Source organism: Palaemon carinicauda, chromosome 7 (genome assembly GCF_036898095.1).
Source record: "Palaemon carinicauda isolate YSFRI2023 chromosome 7, ASM3689809v2, whole genome shotgun sequence".
Taxonomy (NCBI): domain Eukaryota; kingdom Metazoa; phylum Arthropoda; class Malacostraca; order Decapoda; family Palaemonidae; genus Palaemon; species Palaemon carinicauda.
The window spans coordinates 83,287,905-83,313,681 of record NC_090731.1 but is presented as its reverse complement, the minus strand read 5'-3'; the positions used below and the strand labels follow the sequence as shown (position 1 = coordinate 83,313,681).

The window sequence follows — 25,777 nt, the reverse complement described above, 5'->3', positions numbered from 1 at the left end:
TCCCCCGTGATCAGATCCCCACCGTCCAGATCGTGGTTGAACCTGACGTAGTCATGGCACAGTCCATGCGTGAGTGCCATCTTGATTCCGACAACGTGGAACGTATGTCGGATGTGTCTGAAGAGACGGAGAAGAACCTCATGGGCAAGGAGCTCGACTATGAGGAAGATCAGGTGGAATACTTCAGAGACCGAGGTCGCTCCTGCTCCCCCAGCAACTCCTGCACCGTCCGTGGAACCTGTTCCTTCGACTTCTGCCACCCCGGACCCTCTTCCATCGGCCACTCAAGAGGTCTTCAAAATGCTTGAAGCCCTCATGGACAAGAAGCTGCGCGAGACTCGGGAGCAATTCCGGACAACTCTCGTCGGCTTCAAACAACCGAAAAAGATTTCGGTTAAGGACCTCCCCACCTGCTCGGAAGCTAACCCATGGAGATACGCCGAGCATATGCCAATTAAAATTGGCAAGATTTATATCAGTGAAAGGTTTGGCTCTATTTTGTTGGAAGAAGTGGAGTTCTTCCCAAATTTCGAGGCTTATCCGGACTGTTACGTCCGACTCAGGTCCGAACCAGCCTCAAAGGAAGAGACCGAACCAAAAGAAGTAATCGTGTTCGATCTCTCGAAGGCCCAAGCTATGTTAGCTCAGGCAGTGAAGATTCGGGGTTTCACTAACTCCAAGATGCCAGCGCTTAGTAAGAAGCATCCAACCTTCGTTGCGCTAAATTCTGCGACATTCCCCTTCATCGAAAAGGCCTTCACAGCGGTCATAAAGGCAGTGGAGGAAGGGAAACCTTGTCCTGCACTGGAGGAGTGCAGGCCCTTCTCCATTACTCTTCCCCCCCGATGATAGGCACTGGAAAGACATCCAGTCGACCTTCACGGTAGGGAAACTGGAACCTGATGTGGCCGGTCGTCAATTCAATGAGGTCCTCCCAAGGCTGAACGACCACCTCCTTCGTAGGGAACAGAATACGAAGGAGAGACTCGCCGCTTCGCTGTCCCATCAGGTACAGCTCGAACTCATGGCCGGGGATACCAGAGTCCCAGACTTTTACATGGTCCTTGCTAGGTCGCACCTGGCGACTGTAACCAAGGACCTATATAGCTTTGCTAGGGCTCGCAGAGCCTGTCGAGAATTCGTGTTCGCCAGCGCAACGGTGAAACATGAACCCCGGAGACTGATTTCCTCCAATATCTGGGGCAAGCATCTCTTCCCGTCTACCTTGGTGAAAGAGATAGCGGACAAAGCTGCCATGGAGAATAGGAACCTTCTCTATAAGTGGGGCATGTCCCGAAAGAGGAAGTCCTCTCAGGATGATGGCCCTCAGCCTAAGAGGAAATCCTCGAAGCCCAGACCCCAGCAACGTCAACCGAGACAGTTTCCGGGTCCCGCTACTCCCCAAGTGGCCACTCAGCCGCAACAGACCTTTCAGTTGGTCCCCCAGCCGGTGGTGTCGCAGTCGCCGGTCTTCACCCCTGCATACGAGCAACACTTGACTACCTTTCGTCCCAGAGGTAGGGGCTCAGGCAGAGGTTCCGGCAGAGATTCTTATCGCCGTCCCTCCAGAGGCAGAGGAGGAAGGGGAGCTAGCGGCCGAGGTGGCAAACCCTCGGGACACCAGAAGCAATGAAGTGCTTCCGGTGGGAGGAAGACTCCGCCAATTCCAGGATCGTTGGACCTTCGATCCCTGGGCACACAGCATCGTCAAGAAGGGACTGGGCTGGAGCTGGACTCAACCACCCCCATCCTTCCAGCAATTCTTCCAACAGTCAACCCCCCTCCTGAAAGAATATGTCCTGGAACTCTTGAACAAGAAGGTGATCAGGAGGGTAAAGTCAACCAGGTTCCAAGGGAGACTCTTTCGTGTTCCCAAGAAAGACTCAGACAAACTCAGAGTCATTCTAGACTTATCCCCCCTCAACAAGTTCATTGCGAACAACAAATTCAAGATGCTTACTCTGCAACAAATAAGGACCCTTCTGCCTCAAAGGGCCTACACGGTCTCCATAGACCTGGCGGATGCCTACTGGCACATCCCAATGAATCATTACGCTTCTTCCTACCTAGGATTTCGACTCCAAAGGAAAAGTTACGCCTTCAGGGCCATGCCCTTCGGGCTCAACGTGGCTCCACGGATCTTCACCAAGCTGGCAGACGCAATCGTCCAACAGCTACGTCTTCAGGGCGTCCAAGTGATGGCCTACCTAGACGACTGGCTAGTCTGGTCGACATTGCCCGAAGATTGTGTGAGAGCCTGCAACAAAGTCACCCAGTTCCTAGAGCATCTGGGCTTCAAGATAAATGCCGAGAAATCTCGCCTCTCTCCAGCTCAGAAGTTCCAATGGTTGGGAATCCATTAGGATCTTCAGTCACACCGCCTTTCCATCCCACAGAAGAAAAGGAAGGAAATAGCAGGGTCTGTCAGAAGGCTTCTAAAATCCAACCGGATCTCAAGACGACAGCAGGAACAAGTCCTCGGCTCTCTACAGTTCGCCTCTGTGACAAACCAGTGCTTCGCGCACAGCTAAAGGATGCCGCGGGAGTCTGGAGACGTTTCGCATCCATCGCTCGAAGAGACCTCAAGAGACAGCTTCCAAACAGATTTCGCTTACTCTTAAAGCCGTGGTCAGAGGCAAAGGCCCTGAAAAGGTCCATCCCTCTTCAACACCCGCCTCCATCGATCAACATCCACACGGACGCTTCACTGGAGGGTTGGGGAGGTCACTCCCACCAACAACAGGTTCAAGGAACATGGTCTCCCCTATTCAAGATGTTTCACATCAACATCTTGGAGGCCATGGCGGTTCTTCTCACCCTGAAGAAACTCTCCCCGCCTCCCTCGATCCACATTTGTCTGACTCTGGACAACTCGGTGGTAGTCAGATGTCTCAATCGTCAGGGCTCGAGATCGCCCCAGATAAATCAGGTACTTCTTCCGATCTTTCGTTTGGCAGAAAGGAAGAAATGGCACCTGTCTGCAGTTCACCTACAAGGATTCCACAACGTGACGGCGGACGCTCTATGGAGGACAAGCCCAATAGAGTCGGAATGGTCCCTAGACGCAAGGTCATTCTCCTTCATCTCTCACCAAGTCCCGTAACTTCAGATCGATCTCTTCGAGACGAGCGACAACAATCAACTTCCTCGATATGTGACCCGTACGAGGACCCCAAGGCAGAAGCAGTGGATGCCATGTCACTGGATTGGAACAGATGGTCCAGGATATACCTGTTCCCCCCTCCCAACCTTCTGCTGAAAGTCTTCTCCAAACTGAGAACCTTCAAAGGGACAGCGGCCCTAGTGGCTCCCAAGTGGCCCCGGAGCAATTGGTACCCCCTGGTCCTGGAGCTGCAGCCCACGCTGATTCCCCTACTGGGTCCAGTTCTCTCTCAACAAGTACAGAAGTCGACTGTCTTCGCTTCATCACTGAAAGTCAGGGACCTTCATCTCATGATTTTCTCTCCTTAGCCGCAAAGAAAAGGTTTGGGATCTCGAAGAAAAGCTTAGACTTCCTTGAGGAATACAAGACTGAATCTACCAGACGGCAATACGAATCTTCCTGGAGAAAGTGGGTCTCTTTCGTCAAGGCAAAAAATCCTACGGAAATCACCATTGATTTTTGTATGTCCTTCTTCATTCACCTTCATGGATTAGGCTTAGCGGCCAACACGATTTCCACCTGCAAATCGGCCTTGACCAGACCACTCCTATACGCCTTCCAGATTGATCTGTCCAGTGATATCTTCAATAAACTGCCAAAGGCATGCGCTAGACTACGCCCAGCACCCCCACCAAAACCTATCTCCTGGTCCCTGGACAAGTACACCCACAGGTCACGATCCTAGAAAAGTCGCTTCTTCTCTGAACTTCTTCCAGAGTATGGATTTCGAAAGCCTCAAGAGCTTTACAGGCTGGAAATCATCGCGTGTTTTCTTCAAGCACTACGCAAAACAAGTCCACGAAGTAAAGCATTTCGTGGTAGCCACAGGTAGTGTTATGAAACCTGCTGTTTAACTCTGCATAGAACAGTGAGTTACTTGGGACTTTAACTCTACGGGTGCCTGTGTTGACCCTTTTGTGATACATAGTGATTTAATGGACACTTAGTGTTTCTAATAGACTGTTCTTACCAAGGTGAAATGTCATAGACTTTACATGAGTGCCACATGCCCTAGGGCATGATGTGTTTTCTTTGAAAAAGACTGGCGTTCCTCTGGAACTTGTGTTTCTAAAAAGTAAATTTTCTTTTCAGAATCAAGATTAAAGTCTTTATTTTCTATGTACATTATTCCTTTATTATTGTAAATAAACTCTATATTCATTATTGTAATTACTGCCATAATGATCTGCAATCTTAGAAATAAAATGTCTATTTTATTCCATGTGCGTCTCTCTTCGCTCCTATTCTTTATCAAGAAATATACGATTGTTACAGTTTCATTTACCCCTTTTCCCTGAAGAACGAGAAGAATAATATAAGTAATTATGTTATATGCTCACTCATGCCTTGATAATATTCCTATTCGAATATTAACCTTTGTCCTGTCTCCGAGACCAGATCGATCTCTCCTCCAGGGGGAGTAGTAAATGTTATTTACTTATCTATGCTTGATAATATTCCTACCCGAATATTAACCTTCGTCTTGTCTCCGAGTCCAGTCTGAACTCTCCGCAGGGTGAGTAGCTCTTCAATGATCGCTTCGAGATGTTCCTATTGTCCACCAGGACTTCCCTGCCAGGCGGGCAGGAAGCTAGTTCATCATAGAATCTCTGGTAAGGACATGTTCTATAATACTGTTCGAAGCCCTTGGCACTTGGATTAAAAAGGGGAAAAATTCCACGATACATTAATTCTCTGGTACACTTCCATCAGGACGTCATGGCTAGAGCCGAAAAAGCGGATTTTGAGCGAAGCGAAAAATCTATTTTTGGGTGAGATAGCCATGACGTCCTGATGGACCCTCCCGTCTATTCTAGTTCAGCCTTTCAGGCCCCTCCCTGACCTGCTGTATCATGGAGATTAGCAGAAGCTGAGCTCAGGATGAGGACGGACGTGACGTCATTTAGCAATGGCGCCCGTTTGTTTACGTCTTGAGTACCAAAAGCAGCCACGGATGCGAGTAACTGTGGAACGGCTCCTCAGTTACTCAGCCACCTTTCCATATCGAAGTGTTAACTCTATATGGGGTGTAGATAGCTATGTGGCGTGTTAATACATGCGTCCCCTGTTGATATACGATATCCTAGAGGGAAACCTTTAGGGTACTCGCACCAGAAGTTAGAATTGTGTGATAACCTTTAGTTTAATTCTCTGTGAATATCCACTGTAGTTAAATATACCCTAGGAAGCTACTGAAGGAACCTTCCATCAGGACGTCATAGCTATCTCACCCAAAAATAGATTTTTCGCTTCGCTCAAAATCCGTTTAATGGCTGTTTCCAGTCTTGTTGAAGTCATACTTGTCCATAAAGGTCCTAGGTTTGTATGGATTGGAAGAATGCAAATTGATTGAAATAATAATTTATGATTTTGCTTCACATTAAATGATTGAAGACTGATTTTTTTAACTAAGACCAAATTATTTTTCTTATCTAACTTTTTTTTTTTGTTTCAGGGTTGTCATCTTTAATAAAAGTCATTTTGCAAGTTGTCAAGCTGTTACAATAGATCTGTCTCACCACCAAAATGGACTGGTCAGATGGGTCGAGAGGTGGTTACAGAGGTGGAAGAAGCTCAAGACGCTCCAGAAGCAGTGGCATTCGGACCTCATATAGGGGAAATAGGGGTGGTGGTGGCTATGAAAGCTCAGGTAGTTACAGGGGAGGATACAAAGGTGGATCAAGGGGAGGGGGATATGGAGGATCAGTTGATGATTACAGTTCCAGTAGAAGTAGGGGAGGAATGAGGCGAGGTAGAGGATATGGTGGTGGTGGTGGGGGAAATTACGGAGGCGGTGGGGGATATGATTACAATAGTGGAATGGGAGGTTACTCAAGTAACAGTGGGTATGATAGTCGAGGGATGTCAAGAGGCCGAAGTAGGGGAAGAGGGAGTTATGACAGTGGCCGTAGTAGTTTTTCAAGTCGTGATGGATATATAAGTGGCGGTGGTCGTGGTGGTTTCAAAGGTGGCAGAGGAAGTTATGAGGGAGGTTATGATATGGGACGTGGTGGATACATGGGGAGCAGAGGCAGTTCAATGCAGAGTAGAGGCGGGGGATTCAGAGGTGGAAGGGGTGGGATACAAAAGTACACAAATGATTTTTCAAGAGGTAGAGGTTCCATCAGAGGAGGTCGTGGATACTCTTCGGGTTACCCATCTTCTAGAGGTTTTAGGGGAGTGACTGCTGTTAGAAGAATAAGGGGTGGGATGAGGAGGGGCAGGGGACTTATAAGAGGGGGACCACGATCAGATTACAAGACTAAACGCAAACTTCCATCAAGCAAGCCTCCTAGAAAAGTAAGTTTTTTAATGAGGTTTTTTTATTTATTTTGTTGTTGCTAATTTGCTTTATGACATGAGAGCAAATTTGTTCCAACATAGTACGCCCCTTTCGCCCTTTACTATGGATATATTACATCAGCAAAAGCTGAAACTATCTATAAACTTTTTAGCCAGGTATAAAAGCGCACCGCAAGGTTTTGGGGCGGTTGGTCAGTTGAAGCGAAGGGTAGACCAACCACTGTTCTCACACTCACCGGTTATATGAAATCACTTTTGTTTTTAAATAAACTAGCTATTTACTTCATTTATCTTTTTTTTCAGTAGTATTAATGTTTTGGAGGATCGATGAGAAGCAGATTTGTCCTGGCATTGATGGTCTCCCTTGTGGCACCTTTTATGTTTGCTCAGGAGACAGCTTCTTGTGCTCTTTTTGAGAAATACCTGGATTCAAGACCTCTCACTCTTGTCTCGATCCTGAATTGGAAAGATTGGGTATCGTCCTAGTTAAGCAGCTTAAGAAGAGAAGAAAGTAACGGCAGGTCATGCCTTCCCCAGGTGATACTCTGCACCCAAGAACCAGCAGGGGCTTGAGATCTTGTTCATGGACAGTTACCATCTATCTCCAATAGAAATTGTCCATAATAAACCATCTGCTCCTCCCCCTAGCCAGCTGCGTCATCCTCCGTTCCCCCGCAGGTTTCACAACTGGCGTAGGCCCGGAGGAAGGAGTCTTCATCATTCATTGATGCCTTCATAGTCAAGCCCCGATAGAGGAAGGAAATGAAGACCTTTCCTATGAGCTGGACCTTGAAACCCGAGGCTCCAGATCCTTGGAAGGGCATTTGTGCTTCTCTACAAGCCTCAATTAGACCAGAGGAGCGTAGCCTCCCATCTAGTTCTCAAGCCCCTGCTAGGGATGTAGTTGATAACCTTGGCCCAGCTTGAGCTCCGATGGCTGTGAGCCCCTGTTAATGATCCCCTTGATGAGAGATCTGACCATTTTGATGATGTGCTGCCCATGTCCGCCAGTCCAAAGATATTGCCTTTAGAGCAGGAGTCTGATCATGCCTTCTTGTAAGTACTTTCTTGCATAAGGAAGATCAACTTATTGGGTGACCCTTCCTATGTCACTCCAGAGGGAAACCCCCCCAGATGCTGAAGCCTTGATGAGGATGGGGCTTAGGGATTAGCAGCTGGGCTCTAATGAACAGTGGGAACTACTTCCCACTGGACCTCGGTGCCCAGCTGTCGATCCAACTAAATCAGTCAGCACTTTCTCTTTTACTTTTGATTATTTCTTTTTTCTCCCATCTCTTCCTTTTGGGCTCGATATTGTTGACGACTTTGGCATATTCGATTATACTTTGGATGCTGCTTTGGATTTGGCACAGTGTGGGATGGACTGCATTCCATCTCAACCTGTGCCAATTTAGACGCCATCACCCTCTGGCAGACCCCATTGGGTGCAGACCAAGTCTGTTAAGAGACGGGCTTCTGTGATCCTGTTTTAAGTCGCCCATATTTGCGGGTAATGGGTGACGCCAGGCATTGGAGTCGACGGTGGGAGGGGCTAACTACCCCCGCTGACCAGTGTACGCCCACCTTAAGAGAGGCAGCCCCTCTCTAATAGAGGACTGGTCCCCGCTGAAGCCTCTTCTCGTGTTAGGCCACATGGGATAGGACTGACATCCTCCGATAAGAGGTGGATAACCCGGCTTGCTCATAACAAAAAAACCCACCCCTTTGTTGACGACCTGGAAAATACAAACATGGACCTCGGTACAGACAGCTCCAACTCGGGTTCTAACATTGTAACGTTGGAACATTATTCACGTCATGTGAATAATAAAACGCTAGAGAATAAGAAAGAGAGAGTGAAAAATGATGACAGTACAGAAAGATATAGAAAAGGAGAAGTATTACCTGGTCACTATGAAATAGTGAATTATAAAATTTTTTTTATCTTGGAATTTGAAAACGGAAGAAATGAGCGTATAAATGTTTTTAAAGCTAATAGGGAAATAGTTACTTTATGTGGAGGGCAGCCAAAAATTCTACCCCAGGGAAATGGAAGTCTCTTGATAGAGACACTGTCCCCATTACAAGGTGAAAGGTTAAAAACACTTACAACATTGAATGGTCATAGCGTAAAATGCGTTTCGCACCCTACTTTCAACCAGAGTAGAGGTTTGATATATATATGCTCCAGAATTGTTGGATATAGTGGAAAAAGAAATTGAGGATGAACTGAAAAATCAAGGAGTAGTTAAAGTAGTCAGAATGAGAAAGAGAGTTGGAGAACAAAATATCCCTCTTGCTACTCTGATTATAACATTTAATCAATGCCGATTACCAAATGTTATAAAAGCTGGTTGGCTATCTTTGAAGGTAAAACCATATATCCCTTCACCATAGCGATGTTATCATTGCCAAATGTATGGCCATTTAAGCCATAAATGTAAGGAAAAACTAAACAATAAGCCAACTGTGGAAAAAGTAGTCATGGAGTATGCATAGAAAACCCTAATTGCATACATTTTGGGGAAGCACACCCAGCTACATCTGAAAGCTGTGTAAAGTTTATTTTTGAAAAAGAAAATCAGGCCATTAGGACCATGGAAAGGGTTACTTTTAAAGAGGCTTGTAAAAGAGCTCTTGAAAAGCAAATGAGCCCAGGGCAACGTTTTTCAATGGTTCTGAAGAAAAACTTGCCAAACCACACAGACAAAAATTATATCTCTACTTCTAAGATAAAGAAACAAATGAAAGTAGTTAAAGAGGTTGAGTGTCCCATCGAAAATCTAAATCAAGAAATTGTAGAAAAATCAAAACTGATACTTAAAGATCTGAAAATTATTCAAAAGCCAAGTACTCCGATTTTAAACAATAGTACAAACCTCTCACAGGCCGTGTCCTTGCCTGATCTGATGGAGGTTCCACTTGAAACCAATTTACCTGGTGACCCTGTAGTGGGGAAGGTGCAAAAACCTGACAGATAACCTTTTAATCGAAAAAGGGGAGACCTCCATCTCTCTCGCCTCCTACCATAAGAAACATTAAAGTCACGACTTCAAATAAATATGATATCTTGTCTGCTGATGTTTCTGATCAACTAAAAGGTAAATTGAACCAATCAGAAATTCAAGTTGAGGTCCACCATCCTCCTCAACAATTAGATCAAAAGGACACAAAGAAAAAGAGAAACACAAAACCCACTATATCAAGTTCCTCTCTAGAGTTACCTCTGGGAAATATTGTTAGATCAAATATTGCCAATGGGAAGACTTCATCTAATGTGTCTTCCAAAAAATAAACCATAGTTTTTTCCTCCATTCTGCAATGGAATTGCCAGGGTTTAAGGGTGAAATATGAACAAATTAAGCTCCTCATACGTGAGTACTCCCCTATAACAGTATGTCTACAAGAAAGCAAGCTCGATGGTAATACTCCTTGTCCTCGAGAGTATGTTAGCTATAGGACACCATATGATCAACGAGCAGGGAGCCATGGGGCAAGTCTTATATACGTTCGTCGAGATGTTCCCCAAATATCTTTGTCTATCTGTACCCCTCTGCAGGCAATGGCTGTACAGATTGATATAGGGAGAAAATACACAATCTGTTCTCTTTACTTGCCTCCAAATGATAACATCTCATATGATAATATATTAGAAGTGATTAAACAACTCCCACAACCCTTTCTCTTACTAGGAGATCTTAATTGTAGACATCCTTTATGGGGTGATGTTTTGGCAAATGCAAGGGGTAATATATCATCAATTTTGGAGAATGAAGATGTCGGACTCCTCAATACAGGAGAGCCCACACATTTTCATGTACAGACAGGTACCTTGTCCTGCATTGACCTATCAGTTGCAAGCTCTAACTGTCTTCACGATTTTAATTGGAGAACATTAGATGATTGGCATACTAGTGATCATGCACCAATCATTATAAACACCAACAATGGTCCACCTTTACAGAGATCGCCTTGATGGAATCTGGATAAGGCGGACTGGGGTAGATTTCGGGAGCTAAGGGAAATTGAAGGAAATGCAGAACAGTTTGAAAGTTGATGATGCCATAGACTTACTCGATGGAACTCTTCATACAGCAGGAGTAAATTCCATTCCCAAAACAACAGGGATATTCAGACGACGACCAGTCCCCTGGTGGTCATCTGAACTAACTGCCCTGCACAGAGCCACAAGAAAGTCTTTAACTCGATTGCGCATGCGCCGTACTGAGGAGAATTTGGTCATATACAAGAAATGTAGAGCACAGTTCCGTCGTGCCATGAAAGAAGCTAGGCGCCAGTCTTGGATGTCATTTGTTTCCTCCATTAACAGTAGAACACCAACTTCATCTGTGTGGAGGAAAGTAAAAAAGATAGCAGGCAAATTCACCCCAAACCCACCACCAGTGTTAAAGGTAAATTACCAGTATATGACTGGAGGAACTAAAGTTAGCAATGCCCTGGCTGATCATTTTTCAAATGTATCGTGCAAGTGTGAAGCAGCTCCTGGTCACGAGTATAGGAGCATTGAAGAAAAGAAAGTTTTAAATTTTGCAACAAGAAAGCAAGAGTCATATAATTCTCCTTTTACTGAAAGAGAATTTGATTCTGCTCTTGCTACGTGTAACAATACAGCCCCTGGACCCGATGGAATTCCATATGCAATGATTAAACACGTACATTTTAATACAGTTATTTATTTTAAGCAATTTTAATAGAATATGGCATGATCATAGTTATCCAAGTGTTTGGGAACTAGCCATTATTCTAGCCTTTTTAAAACCCGGTAAGGACGAGCTTTTAAAAGCAAATTATAGGCCAATTGCAGTGACATCTTGTTTGTGCAAAATCATGGAAAAGATGGTCAATGTAAGACTGATGTGGTACCTTGAAAAGAAGGGTATTTTATCACCCATTCAATGTGGATTCAGAAAAATGCACTCGACCGATGTGCTGATACAACTTGAGTCCTCCATTTGTGAAGCGTTGGCTTCCAAACAGCACCATGTGACAGTCTTTTTTTATCTTGAAAAGGCATATGATACCACATGGAGATATGGTATACTTAAAAGAATCCATGAGTTAAGGTTAAGAGGAGAGCTACCACTATTCATTCAATCATTTCTTTCACATAGAGTTTTCCAAGTGAGAGTTGGGGAAGCTCTATCACAGAGTAAATGCCAGGAAGGAGTTCCTCAGGGTAGTGTGCTGAGTGTAACCCTTTTTGCATTAGCAATTAATGGGATATCCTCAGTCATTCCCCGGGATGTTCTCGCAACATTATTTGTAGATAATCTCTCCATATCATTTGCTGGGACTAGAATGGCAATGGTTGAGAGAAAAATACAACTCTCTATTGATAAAATTATCCATTGGCCTGATATGAGTGGATTTAAGTTCTCGACAAGTAAAACTACAATTGTTCATTTCTGTCGTATCCGGGGAGTACATCCAGACCCGGATATATACATCAAAGGTCAAAGGATCCCATGTGCAAGTGAAGCTAAATTTTTAGGGTTGATATTTGATTGTAAGCTTACATGGGTTTCTCACTTAAAAGCATTAAAAGCTAAATGTCTTGAAGCTATGAATTTTTTAAAAGTATTGTCCCATACATCATGGGGGCAGACTGCAATACAATTTTGAAATTATACAAGGCCTTGATTTTTTCCAAAATTAGTTATGGTTGTGAAATATACTCCTCAGCAACCCCAAGCCGGTTAAAAATATTAGATTCTATACATCATGCTGGTATTAGATAGTACACAGGAGTGTTTAGAGCCTCACCTATTCCAAGTCTCCTTGTTGATGCTGGGGAGTTGCCTCTAGACCTTTACCGAATGTCCTCTATTATTCGGTATTGGTTTAGATTGCAAAGACTCCCTAATTCTTCAGCCTTTCAAACTGCAAGCCTTGTAAGGCACTCAACCTAATTTGAGTTACACCCAAAATCTCCTCAACCTTTTGGGTTTCGGGTTAAACAATTATTAAACAATCTGGATATAATTAGAATTAAGGTGCTTCCATTCAAGGTATCATCAACGCCTCCATGGAAATAACCCGACATCTTTTTGTAGATACTTTATTGGAGTTAAGAAGAATATGACTGACTTAGAATCCAGGTCTCTTTTTATGGAACATGTTGAAGAACATAGGGGATCGACTTTTATATATACTGATGGCTCCAAATCTGATGCTGGCGTTGGATTTGGAGGACATAGTAATGATTTTAATTGTAGAGGTGCACTTCCTCTAACAGCTTCCATATTTACTGCCGAACTGTATGGCATATTAACCGCTATTGAGAAAATAGCTTGGGAAAAGGAGGGTAATTTTACAATTTTTAGTAATGCAAGGAGTGTTCTTCAAGCTTTAGAAGTTTTTAATTCTAGTAACCCTCTAGTTTTAAAGATTTTAGAATGGCTTTTTATTATTGGACGGAGAGGTATAACAGTTCGATTTTGTTGGGTTCCAGCACATGTAGGTGTGTCTGGGAATGAGAAGGCAGATTTACTGGCGAAGAATGTGGCATCCGAGTTGCTACCAAGGAGGTATCCCATTCCCTGTAATGATTTCCTATCTTACATCAAGAAATTGGTTTGTGATAAATGGCAACAACACTGGGATAGTCAAGATGGCAATAAAATGAGGGAAGTAACAAATATTATCACCTTGGAGGTATAACATGATACCCCGAAAATAGGAGACGACTCTTTGTCGTCTCCGTATTGGTCACACACGTTGACACACGAGTTTCTGCTGAAGGGCCAACACCAACCGTATTGCGAGGACTGTTTAGTACCTTTAAAAGTGAGGCATTTGTTGACCGAATGCCCTAATTTTACTAACTTGAGAAATAGATATCTGTTTGAGGCTCGAGGTGAGGATGGCAGGTTCATCCTTGCCAAGATTCTTGGACATGATGTGTCCTACTATGCGAGCGGAATTTTTATATTTATTTTAGAACCAGGTCTTCTGAAAACTATTTAACTATTGTAATGACTTCTTAATTTTTATGGTTTTAATTGAATTCTCTTTTATTTTTCATATATAGTAAATGCTATCGGCATCAATGACCTTAGATGTCAGGATGCCAGAAAACTTTCAATCAATCAATCAATCAATCCAGAGGGAAAGGATACGGTATTAGATCTCCTGTACGAATCCCACACACTCACCAAGACTAGAGTAGTCTTGCCCTGGTCTAGGTGGTTGAAGGGAGCCAAGAAAAGGACCTTTGCCCTGGGGTGGGGGAGCGAGTATCTCACTTCCTCAGGACAGTGAACTCGTCTCGCTTACATCCTCATCTGTATATCCTACAGAGGAAGTACTATGAGATCATAGGTGATGATCCCTAGCCTTTACCATTAGATCTCGCCATTCTTGCTCTCACTCACAATATGACCCTAGAGAAGCTGTCAGCACTACTAGCGACGTTCTCAGCGGTGGAGGCCGCGAGCGTGGATCAGGTTGCAGTGTTCTTTGCAGGCCACTTCGTGGATAGACTACTGGTTGGACTAAGTTTAATACCTCTTCTGTAATGAGGACTTCTCTGACAAACAGAAATGATAAGCAATGTCCACCTTTTTGCTTTCCACCACTGTACCGTGAAAGTAGAGTTCCTCGCGCACAACATTGTTAACCAGTGGTCTAATTGGATTTTTGAAAGGCGAGGCTCTGTTGTTTCAAAATTGCAAAGGCAAGTGCTAATTAGAGAAGCGCTCAAGCTTCACAACGCACCGATGAAGGGTCCTTCCCTTTTTAATGTGGAAGGCATTAATGCAATTGCTGAACACTGGAGGAAGGTGAGTCAAAACTCCCTTCTCCATAGGGCAATGTCATCACGCTCTCGGTATCACCGACGCAGAGAGCTTTCAAGGTTAACCACTAAGGCCATAAGAGGGTCTAATGTTCCTGAGCAGTCCACCTTCAAGAAGCAAGACCCAAGTAGCCCTTATTAGAAGAGGTGTTTGAGGCAGAGGAAGCAAACATGCACGTTCCCTCTTGGCGGCCATTCCTCCTACCCGTCCACTGGTAGGATGATGCTTACAGCGCTGGTGGCAGAGATGGGTGAGACAAAGAGCCGAACCTTGGACATTCTCCGTCCTTTGCAATGAACAGCTCTGTCCAACAAACTCCGTTCAAGATTGGAGGCAGCAGGTCCGGTCAGACCAAAGGACTCCATGAAAACACTGGATCTGAAGGATGTGTACTTACAGATCCCAATCTATCCATCTTCAAGGAAGTACTTGAGATTCATCCTGAATGAGAGAATATACCTGTTCAAGATCCTGTGCTTCGGCCTGTCCACAGTCCCACAGGTGTTCACAAGGTGTTCATATGTTATGTGTACGCACTACTTCTGTGGCGTTTGTGTGTTCATCACAACCCGTTGCCCCTTGGCCCGAATGTTGCAACTCTAATGCTGGGAATGTTTAATGAATTGGTAGCTGTTTTCTCTGCTGCTGAGCTAACTAACCTAGAGATGGCCTTTTATGTTGACATTCCAACCTTTCTCCTGACTGGACAACTGGTCAGGAGCAGTGTCCTTGTATGCAGTTTCAGAAATCTTATCAGACCCTAATATTAGAAAACAATATGAATTGAATGGAGTTAACATATCCTCCTCAATTCAACGGAATGGTCTCTTATTCAGAGTTTTGAGGTTACTTGCTACCTGTCGGAAATTAGATCGTCTTGGAATGTAGTGCGTGTCCTATGATCCTTGAAAAGAGCTCCTTATGAACATTCGAGACGGTTTTCTTTCTCACCCTTGCTTCAGCTAAGAAGGTCAGTGAATTGCTTGGTCTTTCTTACAACATCACCCATTCAAGGAGATGGGGGCAGGTAACCCTCAGTTTTTCTCCAAGTTTGTATCCAAGTCTCAGAATCCGGCTGTAACGGACTCTAGGTTTGGGTCCTTTTTTATTTCAAGTCTCCGTGACGTAACCAACGATTCTTATCAAGTGTAACTGTGTCCTGTGAAAGGGCTGAGGTGGTATCTCAAACGCACATCCGAAGCATGGCTGCATATCAAATATTTGTTCGTTAGCACGGCATGGTCAAAAGAAGAGTGATGAAGACCATTATCTCTGCGTGGATTCGGGAGGTCATTGATCGCACCTTGAATCCTGACTCCACAACATGATTGTAGACCGGTAGTTTATATTAATGTTAGGAGCGTAACCTAGTCCCCTAGAATTCAAGCAAAATATATTATTAAACACAAGACTTACCTGATAGTTATGTATATAGCTTACGTCTCTGACGTCACGACAGAAAAATTCAAAAACTCGCGCCAATCGCCGATTGGATAGCCAGGTGTACCACCTGTGCGCCCCTAGCGAGGTATCTTAAAACCATCCCATGGATATCCATATTTTCCCTGTCGCCTTAGCGATAACATCGATGGAATTCTTACTCGCTGTAATCTGTATATTACAGTTATTTTGGTGATATACAATTTACTTATAGCCTTCGCTGATTGGGTATTGTTTTTACTGAGTGTTAGTGTTTTAAAATCGTGTGTAGACTTTGCACAGGTAGGTTGGGAGTTCTTTCCTCCTACTGTTAACTAACGTAAACACTCTTTGACGTAAGCTATTGCGTCACAATCGTGTGACGTAGCTACATAGTGCTACGTAGTATGTTGATATTCTTTTCTTTTGCACTCGTAAAGAATGAAAGGAATTCTTACTTTTAATAAGTATTTTACTTGTAATGTAAAAGACTACATCATTTTTAAGAGAATTTTTGTCTTTAGTATTCGTTCTTTTAATCACCGATCTATTTTTTAAGATTAATAGAATAGCGTATTGTTAATTTTTACACTGCGCAGTCTCATGACAATCGATTCAGTTCCAACAATTCTTGGATATCGTTTTTTATTTGTTGGGATGTCAGTATTTTTCATATTCACATTTATATTCCAATTAAAAGTGTAGTGAACAACTATTTTTGGAACCCTTTTAATTACGTGATCGCTATATCTGTTCATTTTTAGCGTAACAAATCATTATATTTTGGAATCCTTAAGAATTAAAGGGTTGTTTACATATGTATGTATATGTGTGTGTGTGCGTGCGTGCGTGTGTGTGTAAGTAACGGAAATCTATTTTTGGGTGAGATAGCCATGACGTCCTGATGGAAGTTTAATTCAGTAGCTTCAGAAGGGTATATATGACTACAGTAGATATTCCCAGAGAATTAAACTAAAGGTTTCACAGAATTCTAACTTCTGGCGCGAGTACCCATAAGGTTTCCCTTTAGGATATCGTATAATAACAGGACGTATGCTTGACACCCCATATAGCGTTTACGCTTTGAGGGGGAAAGTGTGGCAAGTATGGGAGGAACCGTTACAAAACTCTCCTCTTGCGTTACTGTTACGGTACCTAGCGATGTAAACAAACGGCCGCCATAGCTGGCCGCCATCTTGACTGACGTTACATCCGCGCCCTTCATTCCTTCTGGCGTCTCTGTCAGCCTCCATGATACAATAAGAAAGGGAGGGGCCTGACAGGCCGGAATAGAGAACTAGGCCGGGTCCATCAGGACGTAATGGCTATCTCGCCCAAAAATAGATTTTTCGCTTCGCTCAAAATCCGTTTTTTGGGCTCAAGCCATGGCGTCCCGATGGAAGTGTACCAGAGAATTAGTGTATCGTGTATTTTTCCCATTTTGGTAGTGCCTTCGACTTCTAAACAATATTCCTCTGGTCTGATGACCTTAGAGACCGTGACATCTCCGTTACATGTCACTACCAATGGCATAAAGTATGACATGACTTCCTGTTCCCCTGGCAGGGAAGTCCTATTTGGACGAAAGGAACATCTCGAAGTAACCTGATGAAGAAAACTCACCTGTAGACGAGGATCTTGTCGGTCTCGCAGACAGATTAGGAAAGTTAAGTACTTGTGTGTGAACAAATATTTCACTTTCTTTAGGTGAGTATTTATCAGATAGGAGCAATATTATAACATGAATTATAATAGAGATCAAAATAGGGGCAATAAAACTCTGTAACAGTAGTGTATTTCATATAGTAGGGCGAAATAAGACGCATATGATAGCGAAATTTCTATTCTATTCTAGAAAATATTCGCGATAATATGAAATAAAGTAAATAATTTACAGTAAAAATTGTTGGTTAACAAGCATAGACTAAAGACTACATAAGACAAAGGTGTGGAATCTGAAAAGAAAGAACTTGCCATTACACACATAAGTTCCAAGGGAACTATAAAGTCTTTTTCAATATTAAACTTAGCCGGTGATTATATAAGCTGCAACTCTGTTGCTCGACAGAAAACTCTACGTTAAAAATCCGCCAGCGATCGCTATGCAGGTAGGGGGTGTACTTCAACAGCGCCATCTGTCGTGCAGGTACTCAGTACTCAATGTAAACACAGAACTCAATTTTCTCTCTGTCGGGCTACCGGCAAGACCTACTAATTCGCTGTGCTAACTGGATTTGTTTTCACAACTATTGGTGAAGTACACTATTCTAGTTTTGAGCTTTCGCTATGCAGGTGTTTTATCTTCATCTCAAAACTTGAACTCGTTTTGGATAGATTTAATTATGGTGACAAAGATAGTCTGGACTTTCTTTCACTTTTAAATGGCCGACCCTTCCCTTAGACGGAAGTATGTTTAGGCTTTTAGTAATTATATCACGTTATAGATTTTCATCTATATATTTTATATCTCTCCGCCTTTATTAGGCCTCTTCGATTAACTTTCCATTTTTTATAAACATATAAAAATAATTTTAATGTTTTGTTTATATAGAACTTTCCTGAGAGTAGGCGGTCCTAACTTGGAAACCGAAGTTAATCAACGTTGAGCCCTTTATATCGTAATTAGCTTTTAAAGAGCTAAGGATTTAAAACTTTTTAAATGTAATATTTTATGAAAGATTTTCTTTGATAGTCTTCGTACTGTTTTCAAAGATGAACTAACGTTTAGTTTTTTATGCTACGCAGTTGTTGACGTTCGGGACGTTCAACATGCGCTCTATCGTTACGATAGAGAGAGAGTGTATCACGGTTTCACTTTGCAGTAAGAGTAAATCGATTCTGACGTTTTGTTCATTCTTTCTTAGCTTAAATGTTTTAAATTCTAATTTAAAGGAACTTTTTATTTGAAAAACCTTTCAGTTTCTTCCTTTAGTCAAATAACATGTTTTTTTGACGATATATAATTGGGCTCTTCTCTTAGGTGCGAAGAGAGAGAGAGATAGAGACGGAGGGAGAGAGAGGAGAGTAAACGTTCCGTTCAAGCGGGTAACGTTGTTCTCGTTTTACTCTCGTCCCTAGTCTCTGTACGGGGAGGAAGGATAAAACGTTTTTAGGTTTTTATTCTCGTCCCCAGGCTATGTGCGGTGAGAGATTGAAAACGTAGTTATATGAACTAGTGTTTAGTCTCTTTCCCAGCCACTGATTTTTCTTTTTATCTTAAAATATGTTTTCTGTTTTTTGCTGGTATTATGAGCTTGCATTATACGACTAATTTCGCAATTACTACCTTTTAATGAAGGGTAGAATTGCGTGTTTCAGGTAGAAATAAGTGCAAAACAGAAAATCGAAGTGATAAAGTGATATACGCAAAGTGTTACAGTGTTGCGTCCGAGGCGCAAAGTGTTACAGTGTTGCGTCCGAGGGTTCGTCTGTTCGTGCCTGTCGTCCTCCCAGTCCGGGACCTCTTGCAAGCTCCCAAGCCCAGGGGAGAAGCAATGTCGTACGACCAAAGGGTTCGAGAGGCTTTAATCAGCGAACAGACGTTCCCTCCGTGGTTTCGGGCGTATCTACCCAAGATCGCCCCACCCACACAAAGACGAGAGAGCCCATTTATTCCTCGTCTGCGGAAGAGGTTTCTCGTAAGAAACCATGGACCAAGGTCTTGCGGCTTCTTAAGCGCAAGTCGGTCCCTTCCGCGCAAGTCCAACGGCCCAGTTGTAGCCACTGGGTCAGTTCGAACTCGCTGCAGTCTTCCGACGACTGCTCACCTCCTAAGAGAGGCAAAGCGGTACCGCATCAGGCAGTCACACCGTCTGTTGCCGCACCTGCTCCTGTAGACCCTAAGTGGTCTTTGCTGCAGACCATGCAGTCTCAGTTAACGTCATTGATGCAGGATTTTCGTGCGGAGAAGGTTGGCGCTGCACAACCTCTAGCCTACAACCAACCACGGTTGTGCGTCCTGTGGACGCTGAGGCGACCTTCTGCCGCACTCCAGCTGAGAGAGTCCCGCCACCCATGCGTTCCAGTGTGCCCTGCCAGCCGCATGTTGACGTTCAGCGACGCACGGAACCTTCCGTTGACGTTCGCGAGGTACAACAACAGTCTAAGTTGTTTTGTTTTGACGCGGTGCATCAACCTCCGCATTCTAGAGTTGTTTTGACTGCTCAGTCTAGGTAGTCAAAGCAGTCTCGAGTGGACGCTGTACGTCCTCACGCACCTGTTGTGGTTGACAGATCAGTTGTTGACAGTTCACAGGCTGTCAAGCAGTTACATGACGTTGCGTTCTGGTCCGCTACTAATGCACCAGTGAGAGACTCAGCTTTTATCGGACAAGGTTCCTGTAGATGAGGAAGTTGCTGTTCTCCCTCCTACTGATATTCCCTTGAGGACTCTGTCAGATGGAGAGGAGCCTTAAGCTGGTCCGCTACTAATGCACCAGTGAGAGACTCAGCTTTTATCGGACAAGGTTCCTGTAGATGAGGAAGTTGCTGTTCTCCCTCCTACTGATATTCCCTTGAGGACTCTGTCAGATGGAGAGGAGCCTTAAGCTGCTTAGCCTCCTATGGACTTTAATTAAATCATGATGATTTTTTTTTTTAAGGATCTTCGTCCGGATCTTGTAACTGCTGCTCCTCGTTCGCCTAAACGTCAGAACTTACACTAGGCCTAGCTACTTCGAAGCCGTTGTTTTTAAGCTAGTGCTCTCTCGCTCTCCTAGAGAGCGTTACGTTGGCTAGGCGACTGGTTTTTTCACCAGGAGGAGTTTGGGGGATATAGCCTTTGCTTTCCCTTCTTTTAAACTGGTTTATAGAGCGAGAGTCTGATATGACACGAGAGAAGTTCTCGGCTTGGGAGTTCATGCCTCTGCCCAGATAGACTTCTCAATTCTGGTAGACTCTCCCTGGCGCCTAGCCAGGAGACGCTCCAAGTTGTTTACAGGTCAACTTCTCAGCTGTTGTCGAGCCTTTGAAGTTTTGCTGTACTATTATGTCACGCATAACAAGGCTTTCAGGGATGGTAAACGGTTCCGCCTCAGTCGCTAACCCCGTCTGTTGCCACACCTGCTCCCGTAGACCCTAAATGGGCTTTGCTGCAAGACATGCAGTCCAAGCTTGCGTCCTTGATAGAGGACTTAAATGCGGAGAAGAACCTTCTGGCCAACAACCTTCCAACCGGTCGGTTGTGCGCCCTGTTGACGCTGAGGTAACCTACTCGCGTCTGCCAGTTGAGGTGGTTCCTCCACCGATGCGACCCAGTGTGGGTTGCCAGCCGCACGTTGACGTTAAGCGACGCTCGGAGGTGGTTGTTGACGTTCAGGACGTTCAACAACCAGCAGAGGTGACTTGTTGTGACGCAGTGCGTCAACCTCAGCAACCCGGTAGGGTGTTGACTGCACAACCCAGACGGTCTAGACAGTTTCGGGTTGACGCTGTACTTCCTCGCGCACCCATGGTTGTTGACAGTTCACAGACTGTGCAGCAGTTCCATGATATTGCGTCCGGCTCCGTCACGCATCCACTAGTGCGACCGGATTCAGCGAGTCAGACGTTGCCCACTCCGTTGCCGTTTCCTCATCAGTTTCGGATGAGGAACCCTCTGATGAGGACGTTGCTGAACAAGACGATCAGCCCCCAGCCCTGCTATCCATCCAGAAGATGCTGAAGAAGGAACGCTGCTCAGTCAGGCTGTGGATGAGTCTGGTAGGGACGCTGTCATCCGTGGATCAATTTGTGTCACTAGGAAGACTACACCTCCGTCCTCTTCTATACCATCTAGCTTTTCACTGGAAAAAGGACAAGACGCTAGAAGCGGTCTCGATCCCGGTTTCCGAAAAGATGAAGTCTTGTCTGACTTGGTGAAAGGACTATATCAACCTAAGAGAGGGTCTTCCCCTGACTGTTCAGACTCCCAACCACGTTCTCTTCTCAGACGCATCGGACGTAGGCTGGGGTGCGACATTAGATGGTCGGGAATGCTCGGGATTATGGAACTCGAGTCAAAGGACAATGCATTTCAACTGCAAGGAGCTACTGGCAGTACGTCTGGCCTGGAAAAGCTTCAGGTCTCTCCTTCAAGGCAAAGTGGTGGAGGTGAACTCGGACAACACCACTGCTTTGGCGTACATCTCCAAGCAAGGAGGGACCTACTCTCTGACATTGTACGAGATCGCAAGGGACCTCCTCACCTGGTCAAAAGGTCTAGACATATCTCTAGTAACGAGGTTCATCCAAGGCAACTTGAATGTCATGGCAGATTGTCTCAGTCGGAAGGGACAAATAATTCCAACAGAATGGACCCTCCACAAGGAGGTATGCAAGAGACTTTGGGCCACCTGGGGCCAGCCAACCATAGATCTCTTCGCAACCTCGATGACCATGAGGCTCCCAATATTTTGCTCACCAATCCCGGACCCAGCAGCAGTTCATATAGATGCCTTTCTCCTAGATTGGTCACATCTAGATCTATATGCATTCCCTCCGTTCAAGATTGTCAACAAGGTACTGCAGAAGTTCGCCTCTCACGAAGGGACAAGGTTGACGCTAGTTGCTTCCCTCTGGCCCGCGAGAGAATGGTTCACCGAGGTACTTCGATGGCTAGTAGACGTTCCCAGAACACTTCCCCTAAGGGTGGACCTTCTACGTCAGCCACACGTAAAGAAGGTACACCAAGGCCTCCACGCTCTTCGTCTGACTGCCTTCAGACTATCGAAAGACTCTCGAGAGCTAGAGGCTTTTCGAAGGAGGCAGCCAGAGCGATTGCTAGAGCAAGGAGAACATCCACCCTTAGAGTCTACCAATCGAAGTGGGAAATATTCCGAAACTGGTGCAAGTCAGTATCCGTATCCTCGACCAGTACCTCTGTAACTCAAATAGCTGACTTCCTCTTACTTCTGAGGAAAGAACGATCTCTTTCAGCTCCCACTATCAAGGGTTACAGAAGCATGTTGGCATCAGTCTTCCGTCACAGAGGCTTAGATCTTTCCAACAATAAAGATCTACAGGACCTCCTTAAGTCTTTTGAGACCACGAAGGAGCGTCGTTTGGTTACACCTGGTTGGAATTTAGACGTGGTACTAAGATTCCTTATGTCAGACAGGTTCGAACCGCTACAATCAGCCTCCCTGAAAGATCTCACCTTAAAGACTCTTTTCCTGGTATGCTTAGCCACAGCTAAAAGAGTCAGTGAGATTCAGGCCTTCAGCAAGAACATCGGATTCTCATCCGAAACGGCTACATGTTCTACAACTTGGTTTTCTAGCCAAAAACGAGCTGCCTTCTCGGCCTTGGCCAATATCGTTCGATATTCCAAACTTATCGTATGGTTGGAAATGAACTAGAAAGAGTCTTATGCCCTGTAAGAGCTCTTAAGTTCTATTTAAAACGAACTAAACCTTTACGAGGCCCGTCTGAAGCTTTATGGTGTTCAGTTAAGAAACCATCTTTGCCTATGTCAAAGAATGCTTTATCCTATTTTATCAGACTGTTAATACGAGAAGCTCATTCCCATCTGAATGAGGAAGACCAAGCTTTGCTGAAGGTAAGGACACACGAAATTAGAGCTGTCGCAACTTCCGTGGCCTTTAAACAAAATAGATCTCTGCAAAAGTATAATCGACGCAACCTATTGGAAAAGCAAGTCAGTGTTCGCGTCTTTTTATCTTGAGAATGTCCAGTCTCTTTACGAGAACTGCTACACTCTGGGACCATTCGTAGCAACGAGTGCAGTAGTGGGTGAGGGCTCAACCACTACAATTCCCTAATTCCATAACCTTTTTAATCTTTCTCTTGAAATGTTTTTTATTGTTGTTTTTGGGTTGTCCGGAAGGCTAAGAAGCCTTTCGCATCCTGGTTGATTTGGCGGGTGGTCAAATTCTTTTCTTGAGAAGCGCCTAGATTAGAGGTTTTGATGAGGTCCTGTAGTATGGGTTGCAACCCTTGATACTTCAGCTCCTAGGGGTCGCTTAGCATCCTAAGAGGATCGCGAGGCTCCGTAAGGAAGACGTACTTAAAAAGGCAGAGTAATTGTTCAAGTTGACTTCCTTACCAGGTACTTATTTATTTTATGTTTGTTATTTTGAATAACTGCTAAAATGAAATAAAAAATCCTTAGCTCATAATAATGTAAACAATTATTGCTGGTCTCTACCCACCCCCCTGGGTGTGAATCAGCTTATATAATCACCGGCTAAGTTTAATATTGAAAAATGTTATTTTTATAATAAAATAAATTTTTGAATATACTTACCCGGTGATTATATATTAAAGGACCCTCCCTTCCTCCCCAATAAAGACCCAGTGGACCGAGGAGAAAATTGAGTTCTGTGTTTACATTGAGTACTGAGTACCTGCACGACAGATGGCGCTGTTGAAGTACACCCCCTACCTGCATAGCGATCGCTGGCGGATTTTTAACGTAGAGTTTTCTGTCGAGCAACAGAGTTGCAGCTTATATAATCACCGGGTAAGTATATTCAAAAATTTATTTTATTATAAAAATAACATTTTAAAGTCTCAGTACACTTCATGTCGAAATAAACATGTGGCACATGTGTTCAAGTCTATGTTACTTCACCTTGTAGAAGAACAGTCTCGTGACACTAAGTGGCACTTAAAATCACTGTATCGCACTAGGGTCAACACAGGCACCCGTTGAGTTAGAGTCCCGAAATAACTCGCTGTCCTACGCAGCACTAAGCCGCAGGTTTTAATACACTACCTGCGGGTACCACGAATCCCTTAACTTCGTGCACCTGCTTCGCATAGCCTAGTGTTTGAAAAACACTTTCGAGGATTTCCAGCCTGTGAAAGATCGAAGGCTTTCGAAATCCATTTCTTGGAAGAATTTAGGGAAGAGGCAACTTTTCTAGGATCATGACCTGCAGGTGTACTGTCAGGATCCGCTCTGCGAATAAAGTAGGTGATCTTCGCCCTTAGTTGTTTAAGTCACAAATCACTTCCCGATGTTTCTCCTTTAAAGAGTTGTCCTCCGCCAAAGTCTGAAGTTCTTCGAAGATAGACCTTTAGACTCTCCACTGGGCATAGAGAGAGATCTTCCTTCAGAGGGCAGATTCTCCAGGGACCCCACCTCTTAGTAGGGAGTTCATTCTTAGCGAGAAACGTTGGGTCAGGGAAGAGTGTAAGTTCCCCTGTTTCGGAAAACTGTATCTGGCCCTCTTCTCTAGATAAAGCCACTATTTCAGACTCGGGCTCCCGAGGCGAGAGCAAAAAGGAAAATCACTTTTTGAGTTAAGTCTTTCAGAGGGCAAGATTCATTGTCCAGGCTAGAGGCAAAATGGAGCACCTTATCAAAGAGACCAGGAGATGGGTCTCGTAGGGGGTGCAGGACGGAGTCTAGCACATACCTTTGGAAGTTTGTTAAAGATTTTGTTGGACAGGTCTATCTGGGAGGCATAAAGTAATGGTCTTGTCAAGGCCGATTTACAAGTGGAAATCGTATTGGCTGCTAAGCCTTGTCAATGAAAGTGAATGAAGAAGGACAGGCAGAAATTTATGGAGATTTCCGTAGGATTCTTTGCCTTGACGAAAGACACCCATTTCTTCCAGAATGACTCATATTGCCTTCTGGTAGACTTCATTTTGTATTCCTCTAGGAAGTCTAAACATTTCTTTGAGATTCCGAACCTTTTCTTCACGGCCAGGGAGAGAAAATCATGAGATGAAGGTCTTGGATTTTCCTTGATGAAGCGAAGACAGTCGACTTCTGATCCTGCTGGGAGAGAACTGGGTCTGGCAGATGGATCAGCTTGGGCTGTAGTTCCAGGACCAGAGGGAACCAGTTGCTCCGGGGCCCACTTGGGAGCTACTAGGGCTGCTGTTCCCTTGAAGGTTCTCAGCTTGGAGAGTGATGGATTATCATTATAATTATTTACATATACAGTATATATATGATTAACATTGTTATATGTACCTTTATTGCTAATACACATTTAGTATATATGTTGTGTTAGGAATACATGTATGCAAGTATTCTTGTTTATTGGAGCATAGGGAATACTATGTAGCATTTATATAATCTCATGTGGCAGGCATTTCATATTTTAATTATCTGGTATTAT

General features: G+C 44.2%; 1 protein-coding gene across 2 annotated transcripts in view; it reads left to right on the top strand.

Annotated features, from left to right (window-relative positions):
• The window catches only part of LOC137643950 (loricrin-like), a 150,038-nt gene that overhangs the window by 26,018 nt on the left and 98,243 nt on the right, over positions 1-25,777 (top strand). For both annotated transcript variants that reach the window (XM_068376735.1, XM_068376736.1), the window contains exon 2: positions 5,619-6,463. In XM_068376735.1, coding sequence (XP_068232836.1) covers positions 5,690-6,463 — 774 coding nt within the window. In that variant the 5' untranslated portion in view covers positions 5,619-5,689. The remainder of the gene's footprint in view (positions 1-5,618; positions 6,464-25,777) is intronic.